At 45.6% G+C, this 12,450-nt stretch overlaps 1 protein-coding gene across 1 annotated transcript in view; it reads right to left on the reverse strand.

Moving 5' to 3' along the window:
- Positions 1 to 11,951, reverse strand: part of S1P (SITE-1 protease) — a 32,176-nt gene extending 20,225 nt beyond the window's left edge. Inside the window, exon 1 of the mRNA XM_086526414.1 lies at positions 11,052 to 11,951. Coding sequence (XP_086382540.1) covers positions 11,052 to 11,828 — 777 coding nt within the window. The 5' untranslated portion in view covers positions 11,829 to 11,951. The remainder of the gene's footprint in view (positions 1 to 11,051) is intronic.
- Between the last annotated feature and the right edge of the window lie 499 nt (positions 11,952 to 12,450).

Here is a 12,450-nt window from a genome sequence, read left to right on the forward strand (position 1 = left end):
TCTTTTGCAATGCGTGAAGAGGCGATGCTATCTCTGCAAAATTTCTGATAAACCTTCTATAGTAGGAACACAATCCCAAGAAGCTTCTGACATCGTGCACAGTCTTCAAGTCTGGCCATGTCTTGATAGCTTCGACCTTTGTGGGATCCATTCTAACACCATCCTTTGAGACTATGTGGCCCAGAAAGTGGATCTCTTCGAGGAAGAATTCACTTTTCTTAGGATTGACAAGTAACCTATGACTGCGCAGCTCTTCGAACACAATGGTCAAGTGACGCCTATGCTCCTCTTCATTCTTCGAATACACAATCATGTCATCGAAGAATGTTCCAACAAACTGTTGATGCGAGCGGAAAATCCGGTCCATCATTCTGTTGAACGTGGCAGGAGCATTTGTTAGCCCAAACGGCATCACTAGAAACTCATAAAGACCAAATGTCGTTCTAAACGCAGTCTTGTACACATCCTCTGGCCTTATACGAATCTGATGGTACCCACTCTTAAGGTCTATCCTGCTGAAAATTGCAGCACCCTCTAAACGATCGAGAATATCATCAATGCGAGGAATAGGAAACCTATTCTTGATGGTATTCTTATTCAACGCACGGTAATCAATACACATGCGCCATGAGACATCCTTCTTCTGCACTAGGAGCACTGGGGAGCAAAAGGGTGAAGAACTAGGCTGAATCAGCCCCTTCTCTAATAACTCCTCAACCTGGCCCATAATCTCTTTCTGCTGCGCCGCACTAACCCTGTAGGGAGGTCTATTTGGTGGGCTACACCCTGGCACCAAATCTATCCGATGGTCCTCAGGTCTCTCTGGCGGCAATTGCGACGGTAATGAATCAGAAAAACAGTCACTAAACTTTTGCAAAAATGCTGACCTTTCTTTATCTAACACAGATAAATTTGATTGATCACTATCTGAGACATCACGTGCAAAAATCAAGTACACAGAAAGATGATTCTTTATTACAAAAGTGATAGCAGAAGCAGATACAATAGGGACTGACTCTCCTTTAAGCTTAACATCCAAGATGTGAGTTTTGCCCCTATGCTGTACAGTGATCTTTTTGTTGTAGGCATCCAAGACTCCATGCACTCGGAACATCCACGGGATCCCCAACAAGGCGTCACAACCTTCCAGCGGCATGATGTAAAACTCTTCAGTGTCCACATACGACTGAATATGCAGACGCAGTTTTCCAATGATGGGAGTAACACACTCTGAGTGGCCAGGACATGCCAACCCTGCCTCTGCTGTGTACCCCATCTCTTCAGCTTTGATGCCCAGCTTCATAGCTAACTCTGGTGAGATAAAGTTGGCTTTGACACCTGGATCAAAGAAGATGAGTGTCGTCTCATCCCTAACTTTACCCCATGCCCTGCATAACTCTGTGCTGGGCCTGTCACCCACCATGTCTGGCACTAAACCTGCCATGGGTTTTGGCTTCTTGCCTTTCTGGTCTTCTTTATCCTCTGAGTCAGCTGGCCTTTTCCTTTGTGGACAATTGATAGAAATATGACCAGGCTGCTCACATATAAAGCATTTGTTCTCAACCATTAGGACCTTCTTTTCCTCGAGCGACTTGCGCACAAAAGGCTTCCTTTTCTGTTTCTTTGCCTACGCTCCAGAAGTCCCAGCTGAATCCTTGTCTTTGGTGGCCTGTTCTGACCCCTGTGACGCATCAGGAGCCATTTTCACAAAGGGCTTCTTCGCTGAATTTTTCTTTTGCTGCCCTCCTTTATCACTGCTCGGAAATCTACTATCCTCTCCTTTCAACAAGGCAAGACCAGTGTTCGCAACTTCCATAAGCTGAGTAAGAGTAGCCACTCTGTTCTTTGTACAGTAATCACGAAGCCCTTTAGGCAGCCCACAACAATACTTCTCTATCTGCTCTGTCAATGGCACAAATCTGTAGGAGGTCACTGAGAGTAATGCTTTACAAAACCTACTATTGTACTCTAGCAAGCTCTTGCACGAAGCTGCCGTAAGCTGGTGCCAATCTGTCAGGACATCGGCTTCAAATTCATTTGATAGCCAAGCAGATGCAAACATTTGCTTGAAGTAAACCCAAGTGGCGGGTGCCTATCCTTGCATTAACAATGTCGTCCACCATGTAAGCGCATTGTCCTTTAAGAAAGTGGCAGCTTTTCTGACCTTCGAGGCCTCTGTAAAATTCCCTCCCGCATAAGCTGTATCAAACTGCTGGAGGAAAGTGAGTGCCTTTGTCTTGTCCTCGAAACCACTGAAGGTACTGAACTTTACTGCTGCACCACCCTCTTTGTAAGCCTTCGGCTTCTCTAGTGCCCCCAAGTTGTCATACGGGATGGTCTGCAACATGGGCACTGTACTAGGCATGATCGGCACGCCTTGGCCATTCACATTTTGCGTCAGAGGTGCGATATCTGGCTGCTGTCCAGAAAAACCAGCCATGCCAAAATGACCCTATGGCACCCCAAACTGGCCCTGGTTGCCGTGGAAACCTTGCTGCATGCCGATAGTACCATACATGGGGTTTGGCATGATGCCTTGCATACCCCCGAACACTGTTCCTGGCATGTACGGCTGACTTCCAGACGCATAACCAGCCATACTTTGGAACACTGATCCACCCCCGAAATACCCAGGATGTACCGTGGGTGGTGGAAAAACTGAGTGCATAGCCTGGTATCCAGCTCCCTGTCCATTCAAGACAGCATGCTGGCTCTGAAAGGTGGCGGGCTGAACTGGCATAACCTGTGGAATAGGCGTTCTAGCCACCTGTTCAAGCACGGGAGGAACCTGCTTTGGAGCCCCCGACTCCGCCACATGCGAGTGTTCCCTTTCCTCCTGCGCCTCATGAAGTACCTGGGCTTGAGCTTCAACAAGCTCCGTACGCGGCGTAGGTTGCCTATTTTGCTGTTGCACTGGTGGCGCTTGCAAGAATTCCATAAACCTCGGATTCTGCACCAGCTGCGAAAAGACATTCACCGCGGCAACTAACCGAGTCTTGAACGCATCATCCTCAAGTTGCCCTGTCATAAAGCCCTGCACTATTGGAGGGACATTCACGTTGACAGGAGGTACAGACTGACGTGGCCGTGAGCTCTCGCCAATCTCAAAAACCATAGGAATCTCCTGTCTGTCCTTTGGAGAGGCACCCTCTTCCATAATTCCCTTCCCCTTGTCGGCCATAGTGTAATCCCCGTGTTCTTGTATTGTGTGTCTTTACCCTGAACAATCCAGGCTCACTCTTTGAGGAAAAAGTGATTGATGTCCCGGCAACGGAACCATGAAACCGGCCCGTAGGGCGGTAGGCGTTGGCTTTCACCCGAAATTCTTTACTTTATACACACACACAGAGCACTTTGCAAAGGAGACCTGTAACGGGAGTTAACACTTAAACACACACACGGCTCGGAAGCTAGAATGCTCCGAGCAGACGCCGACAACCTATAGGCCCCAAAATTGGCGCCCCTTTCGGTATTTCTTTATTCTTTAGGAGGGTAAATTACAAGGTAAGGTCCTGGGAATCCTTCACGTGTATCCACCTAGATACCATTTGATTTGGCCAAATTTCGGCAGCATAACAACCCCAAAACTTGCACGAAACCAATTCCCCTGCTGGAACTCGCTTGCACTGTCGTATACCCTCTGATTCCTGTCCAAAAACAGTAAATTCAGCACGCTGTATTTACTGGTTTTTGCTCTGTTTTCAGCCCCAAACAGTCCCCTAACTGTCCTCTGCCAGTGGGGCACGATTCCCAATGGTCCTGGCATCCGTATGGCTGAAAAACAGTGAATTTACAGCGCATACACAGCGCTGATTTTGCACCTGTACGGTGAGGTTATGACCCTCACCAGTGCCTGCTTTGGAGCAGCAGTTAGCTACCCCTGTTCCTGCTCAAGGAGGCTCTTGCCTCGGCACAAAAGCATGAACCCACACAATTGTACATCAGTCAAATGAGTAGCCCTCTTGTGGGGCATCACATAACTGCACGTAGGGGGGAGAGAGAGCAGTGTGTAGTGTGCAGGGCATCACTCCTAGCACCACACTGTACATGAGAGGGAAAGGAAGCACTCCATAGCTCTTAACCTGTGACAAAAGCTGAAATGAGGCCTCTCCCAGCATAAAAATCAGCGCCCATTTTTTTGCAAGAGGAAAGTTCACGAAAATGTGACACTTGGCGCATTTTCAAGCATTTTCCCGTTTCGGGTTCGCCGCTTAAAAATATCCCAACCGACGCGTCAGTTGACTTCGCGGCAGAGTTATCAAGTGTTCCCCTAGTCATACCGGAGGTAATGACGCGAACACATTTCACGGCCCAAAATAGCAGTTGCCTAAATTTTAGGAGATGCTTCCGTTGGGCTCCCACTGGTCTTCTGACCATCTATCCTCATTGGGACCGCATCCAAAAATGCAATGTGGCCCAACTGTCGGATACTTTTTGTTGGTAGTCCCACCTTGACTTTACGCCTTAATTGAGTTCACTTCCTAGTATCCACCAACTTGCTAAGTGCAACGGGGGGACCTATATGATCTTGCTATGAGCCTAGACATCCTCTTACCATACGAATTCCAGTGCCGACCACTTCCCGTCTGCGGATGAATCTACCGTTCACATTGGCCATACAATGTCCGACCGTTTGCTACTTCAAAAAGAGGGTCTCAAAACAAATAAAATAAACCCCATTGGAAAGAAACCAACAACCAAGGTTAGCAGTTGCCACATCTCTGTGACATGGTTAATAACTGCCACGTCCTCGTGATAGGGACCACACTCAGAGTGGCTACATGGAATTGTAATGGATCTTTGCGCCTTGATGTAGGGGCCTTTGAGGATAGTTTCAGGAGGAGTGGCAGTCTTATTCAGAGAGGAGCTACAGTCTCTGATACATATAGCTCGGAGGGATGAGCATGCGAGGTATATGTGGGTGAGACTGAAGGCAGAGACAGGCAGATATCTCTACATCGCTATTTGCTATTTTCCTCCTAGTACGTCAGTATATGCATCACCTAGAGGACAATCCCCCTTCTCTATTTTAGATGATAATATATGGGAGTTTTCCAAAGACGGCGACATTATTATCTTGGGGGATTTCAATGCTAGGACTGCCCACCACCACACAGTATTCTATGATACCTCAGAGGAGTTGATGCGGGAGCTTGATATTACAGAAATGGGCATGTCTAGATTATCACAGGATGAGGAGCACACTGAGTATGGCACATACTTGATTGATATGGAGACTGCACATGGATTGGCCATTTTGAATGGCCTACAGCGATTCCCTGCAAGCTGGTGGTTTACATGCTTTCCACATCGGCATGGCGCTAGTACAATGGATTATGTTATGGCTCTGTCAGGACTCATTCCTTCCTTTCAGGATTTTGTGGTGGGAACTAGACCGGTTGGGGTAACTGCCGATCATGCTATCTTGTCTTTCACTCTATCGTTCCAATTCAACATAGCTCCATTGAGAGAGGCCTCCACACATACTCGGTATACCTTCACGAGGGAGACGGATCACGTATACACTGATGAGATATACAGGCAGCTATGCACTCAGAAGCCAGGATGACCACTAGATGAGCTCACCCAAATTCTGACCGAGACGCTGCATGATGCAGCATCAGAGGCATATCCCCATAGCCAACCTACACGCAAGCAATCTGGGAGGATGCCTCAAAACAATTGGTATGATGAGGAGTGTAGAGAGATAAGGATTAGATTACAGAGAGAGGTGCTCATGGGTACTACTACACATAGACAGTCACGTATTATCTTCCACCGCCTAGTGCGACGAAAGAAAAGGGCTTACCTATCTCAATTAGAGCGTGATCTCTATCAGCTGTTTATGAGTCAAGACTCTAGTGAGGCATGGAGGCTTTTCAATGAGCACTCTCCACCGCCAGCCATCACTTCCACAGAGACATGGAGGGAATATGCTACATCTCTCTATACAGCATCAGGGCAGCCACCTTTGCCTGACCTTCCAGAGGCATGCCCAGAAACATGCACTTTCTTTACTGTTGAGAATGTAATCTGAAAATCTGGGTCACAAACAGTCTCGCTAAGTGATCTGGCTTGACTGTTTTCTTCACTGGAATGAAATGAGCCTACTTGCTAAATCTGTCAATAACAGTCCAGATACCATCGTGACCACTTTGTGTTCTCGGGAGATCAAAAATGAAATCCATTGCAATACTTTCCCAAGGGCGGGTGGGTATGGACAAAGGCTGTAACAATCCCTGTGCTTTATGCCTGTCAAACTTGACCTTATGGCATACCAAGCAACTGCGCACAAACTCGTCCACATCCTTCTTGAGTCTCGGCCAAAAGAAGTATCTCTCTACCCAAGCAGTTTTGACTTTGCCGGAGTTGCAGAAGTCATTTGAAGTATATTGTGATGCTTGTGGTCGTAGTCTCGGTGCGGTCTTAATGCAAGAAGGCCATGTCATTGCTTACGAGAGCGGATTGTTCTCAAGGCCGGAAATGACAGCACAGATTTATGAGAAAGAGCTTTTCACGGTTATCCATGCTCTTACTCAGTGGCGGCATTACCTACTCGGAGCGGATTTTACTGTCTTTACAGACCATCAGAGTTTACGCTACTTCTTGTCACAGAAGCAGCTATCGGAAAAGCAGATGCGGTGGGCGAACATCTTGTCACAGTTTCACTTCCAGATTGTCCATGTTCAGGGACAGAAGAATGTGGTGGCAAATGCTTTGTCTCGAAAACCGTTGGTTTTGGCTATTTCCGTGATACATCATAGAAGCTTCGAGGATATGGTCGACCAATATGTCACAGATCCAGATTCTGCAGACGTTTTCTCACGGATACGGGATGGGGAGACAGTAGCGGGATATTCCATTCTGGATGGCTACTTGATGAGGAAAACCATGTTGTCCGTTACACAGCCGTTGAGAGAAAAGGTTATGACTGAATGCCACTGTCCACCTTTTACGGGTCATCACGGCATTGCTACCACCATGAAAGGGGTAGAGAGAGATTTCTTTGGCCGAGACTCGAGAAGGATGTGGAAGAGTTTGTGCGCAGTTGCTTGGTATGCCAGAAGGTGAAGTTTGACAGGCATAAAGCACAGGATTGTTACAGCCTTTGCCCATACCCAACCGCCCATGGGAAAGTATTGCAATGGATTTCATTTTTGATCTCCCCAAAACACAGAGTGGTCACAATAGTATCTGGACTGTTATTGACAGATTTAGCAAACACGCTCATTTCATTCCAATGAAGAAAACAGTCAAGCCGGATCACTTAGCAAGACTGTTTGTGGCCCAGATTTTCAGATTACATGGCATGCCTGAGACGATTGTTTCCGACAAGGACCCCAAATTTACGAGTTTGCTTTGGAAGGCAATTTGGGAGAACATTGGCACGCGGTTGCAGTTCTCATCATCGTTCCACCCGCAGACTGATGGGCAATCTGAGATTGCGAATTCGTGGTTTTAGATTTATTGAAGTCTTATATCTCGAATCAAAAGACTCAATGGGAAAAGTATCTACCTTTGGTGGAATTTGCCTACAATAACACGATACACTCTTCGACGGGGAAGGCGCCATTTGAGATTGTTGAAGGTGCTACGAAGGTTCCACCCTTCCTAAGCACGAAAGATAAGATTTTTGAAGCGGATGAGTATATGCGCGACTTAGACACGACTTTTGCCAAGGTCCATGAGGCTTTGCAGAAATCTCAAGAACGACAAAAGAAGGCAGCCGATCGCCATCGTCGCGATTTGAAATTGAAGGAGTATGATCGGGTGCTCTTACGTTTTGAGAAGGCACACCTGAGAAAGAAAAAGGGAAAGGAGAGGCTTTTTCCAAAGCTTAGTATGAGATACTACGGACTTTTCCAGATCTCTGAAAAGATCAACGATGTCTCCTTCTGACTGAAACTGCCTAACACTTGGAGGATTCACAATGCATTTCATGTGAGTCTCTTGGAAACCTTTTAAAGGTGGTGTCTGATGATGGGGAGCCCGATAAGCAACCCGAAGTGGAGGAAAACGAGGAGATCCTTGTTCCTAAACAGATTTTGGCACATAAGGACACAAAGAATAAGGGTAAAATACGAAGGCAGTTCTTGGTTAAATTCAAGAACTATCCTGCATTGGATGCGAAGTGGATGGAGGAGGAGGACCTAGCAGATACTCCTCAGATTGTGAAACTTGACCTCGAAGCTTTTGGCTTAGTATAGTCTACTCCAAAGGGAACCCAGAATTCAGCTTGGCCGCAGATCTGGTGCAGTGGGATGCACAAGAGGGAAGTTACTCCGCTCCTTTGTCAACAGATGCCTCGAATTTTTGCATACTAGAGTCACTGATATCTCCTTGAGCTTCAGGGATACTAAGAGCTGACAGTATTCTGTTGTATGACTTTATGAAATGGAATTCCTGAATATGAAACTAATTTATTCTTGACTTGTTTTTAAGTGCGGAACTGATAGACAAAATGACTGCAGCATTTTTGGTCTAATTGATCTCGAATAGACATGGTTGTCATAGGGGTTAGTCAATCGGGCATCCATGAGGTCTTAACTGGATCTAGATGCGATTGCTAGCTACATTGTCGATAAATCCGAGGGCGCTTACAATGCTTTCAAGAGGGGGGTATGTCACAAAGTGATGACGCGGCTGCCCGCTCTGTAAAAAACCCTAATTTGCTGAAACCCTAACCCTAACTGCAGAGAATCAAAAACCCTAACTGGCTGCCCAACACCCTGGAAATGCTGACGTGGCTGGCTGCCGGATTTTGCACCAAAAATCAAGGGTTGGTTGACACGTGGCAGCTGTACGGATCGCCGCGTTTTGCGGCAGCAAGAAAAAGTAGCCTCTTTCCTTTATTTTAGCAAGAGAGAGAGAAAGAGAAAGCCTCTCTGCTTTATTTATTAAAAGAAAGAAAGAGAAAGAATTTTTGCTTTATTTTCAAAGCTTTTACTTGAAGCTTTTGATTTCAGCTTTTGGGGCTCTGCCTTTAGCAACCGTTGTACCTTTAAATATGTGAGCAGGCCACTCACAACTCAGAGCATCTGGACGCAGAGTCTGAGTTGAGCGCCTGCTCGCACTCTTGTACTTTGAACTCAGATTAATACAAAGAAAATACCGAAAGGGGCGCCACTCTTTGGGGCCAATATCTCTAGGCACGGAACTCCGCCGGGCCAGTGTTGAATCAATTGTGAATTGTGAACTGTTTTGAAGTGGTTATTTGGTGCTGTCATGGTAGATTCTTGACTTGGAGTGTCCAAGTCTGTACAGCCTCTTCTGCCAGAAAGTGCCAGCGCTAGGTTTCTATATATACAAACTTATGAAATTTGCCCTACCTAGTTCCCAACAAAAGTCACTTAAAAATAATAGGCGAAAAATGTCAAAAATAGGGAAAATAGGTCTATGCACTGTAAAAATGCTCCTGATGGAAATCTGATGATCATGTTGTGTGCAACCAGAGGATATATATCTGGATATGCACGATGTGCGAACAGACTCACAAAAGTGCTAGATCACTTCCTAATCTAACTGAACGGAATTGAACTGAACCCATGTCATGAAGTAGCTTGTCCACGTACACATAGGGTTAGATGTGCATGTGATATTGCTTGTGCCCTGCCTCTCTTCTGCCAGAAAGTGCTAGCTCTGGTTTCCTTATATATTATCTTATGCAAATTGCCCTACCCAGTTCCCAACAAAAGTCACTTAAAAATAATAAGTGAAAAATGTCAAAAATAGGAAAATTAGGTTTAATGCACTGGAAAATGCTCCTGATGGGGCTAGTTTTCTTGCCAGTAGCCTATGGTTATTTTGCTCTCTATAGCAAGAAGGGCACGCTAAAAAGAACAATTGGAGACAACTTTAGCACTTAAAACACTTGAATTGAAAAGAGAATACCGCACTTGAACGAGGCACGCGTGGCGGAGTTCCATTGCCAAATGCACTAGCCCCTAACTAGGCACCCTTTCAATATATCTTTATTCTTGATCTTCACAAGATACAACTGTCAGTACGAGTCTAGCTCCAATTGGACGCCAAGATCTTGCACAAGGCTTCTCTTTTTATGCACCCTTAGCATCTTGCTTTTAAACGGCTTAAGAGCCCCAAAGGTCACTTGCTTTCAAAAACTGGTCCCAAAAGCTTCAAAAGTCAATGCTTTCAAATCTAGCGCCAAAAGCACTTGCCACATCAGCTATCGACAGCTGCTTGTGTTTTACAGCAAAAACTCCACAACCATTTACAGCGTGATTTCCAAACCAAAACCTCAACTTGTGGTCCTTTTGCTCAATGTCGTTCTACATCGACTCTCCCTCCTCTTCGGTCCAAGGTCATGCCACGTCATCCAAGTTGTGAAATACCCAACTGGAGGGTAATCGACCGCAATTATACTTGCAAAAATTCAACCTACTTCTTGAGTTATTATGCATACATGCCAATGACCATCACCACTTGACTGGACATTATCTAGCATGAATCAACACAAAATCCATTTCCACAATCAAATTGAATTGGCTAGATCCTCACCAGATCTATCGATATGCCAACTAGTGATCTTCTCAGCCATCAAATCTAGATCTCACCATTCTCTCACAGATGTCTTGATACACTAAGACCAAATATCTAGTCTATTTCATCCAAGTTGGAACTTTTGATGCACTACGATACTATATGATACTCAAAATGCAAAAAATTTCCTTCGATGCTATACCAACCGAGGATCAACATTCCTTTCACTGGGATGCCCAATCAGAAAAGTTGGGAGGCAGAAACAATGAAGACTTTGCCATCATTTCTGTGAGGTTCTGAAGCAAAATTCGAGCTTTGTAAGCTCACAACCAAGATAAATCCTCAGACAGAAACTTGGGACATTACAACATCAAACTCAGCCTTTCCATCATGAACCCGAAGAGGAATTTTGAGCACACTAATTAAAATATGTTATTCATGTTAGCTAATCAAATACAACATAGCCAACACAGCCTTCATGCTATACATTCTTGAATTTTTTAGAGAAAGAACACTGTAAAAAGTTGCTACCTCCATATATCGAGAAATACCTGCAAAAGAATCTTGCGGCGTGTGTTCAGAAGAGAAGGACTTTCAAAACAATCCGCCATCTCCCCTTCCTCTGTCCATGTGGTAAACTGTTTACCATTCTTTCTTGGGGAATTTCCCTCAGAAAATTCTGAAAATTTGCAAGAACCACCTCTACTCTTTTCATTCTCTACACATGTCTCGGAATCCTCCATCAAAGCTCTAAAGAACCGTGATTGCACAGAAAAATCCTTCACAAAAGGCAGTCTCCTCAGTTCGCCCAATATGTTATCTAGAGCAGCAACTTCTACTTTGAGCAGTGCAAAATCGGTAGGAAACGCAGATGCAGGATTGATGCGGTCTATCCATTGCCAACCACTCATTAAATACAAAGCCGCTTGCAGAGCCTGTTTATGCTCTGAGGCATGCTTATAGTCCATGAACCTTACAATGTATTCATCTGAAACCTGCCCAGAAACTCTCATGCTACCATAAGCAGGTTTAATGACAGTAAATTGTTCATCCTTCTGGTTCGAATTTAAGGATGGATTGTCAAGAATTGACCTAAAGGTTGAATGGAACTGCTGAGCAGGAATCTGATGCTGTTGGGTACCAGGCTCACTCCAGCTTCCATGGCTATTGCATGCCAACGAAGATCTATTTCCAGCAGCAAAATTGCAAGGTTCCTCAGCGTGAAGCTCGGGCCAGAGAAGCTGAGTGGCAAAGGTTTGGTAGGGAAGCAGCCCGACAAAGTAGACAAGGAGGAAGATCGATGAAGAAGCGGAAGCAGGATAGACCATTATTGTATACACATCCTGATCGCCCCAGATTCCTTAGCATGCCTGCATCAAGTCTCTCTCTCTCTCTCTCTCTCTCTCTCTCAGACTGCCGTTCGTTTGCCCGCGAGAGTGAGTTGCGTCTCTCGCTATGTTAGCTTAAAGGCCGCCTTTGTGCACATGTAACATGAGCACACCCGCGGGCCCACAGGACTAAGTAACACCTATATTTAATGCGGGGCCAAGTAATGGGATCGACGAGACAGAAGTTCACGCACGAAAATCGAAAAATTAAACCTCGACAAGCACTAGGTGAAGCGGGCTCGCAGCAGATTACGAGAGTCTTGTGTAGAGAGAGAGAGAGAGAGAGAGAGAGAGAGAGAGAGAGTATCTGTGCTTCAGTAGCTTCCTATTGAAGGCGACAAGGAGACGAAAAGGGGACTGAGCAGTTGAGAAGGGATGCGCAATGCCTGCACAATAGAGGTAGACCTACAACTTTTTTTGTTACAAAGTGTTGCCATTTGCAGCAGCAAAGTGTTGTTGGTGTAGTGGTTATGATGGAAGTTAGAAGCGCATGTGGGTGTGGGTTCAACACCAGCTTCTCCTTTTAGTAAGGGTGAATAGCCTATACCTTGAGTTCCCTGAG

This window comes from Adiantum capillus-veneris, chromosome 13 (genome assembly GCF_014529385.1).
Source record: "Adiantum capillus-veneris isolate H3 chromosome 13, ASM1452938v2, whole genome shotgun sequence".
NCBI lineage: Eukaryota > Viridiplantae > Streptophyta > Polypodiopsida > Polypodiales > Pteridaceae > Adiantum > Adiantum capillus-veneris.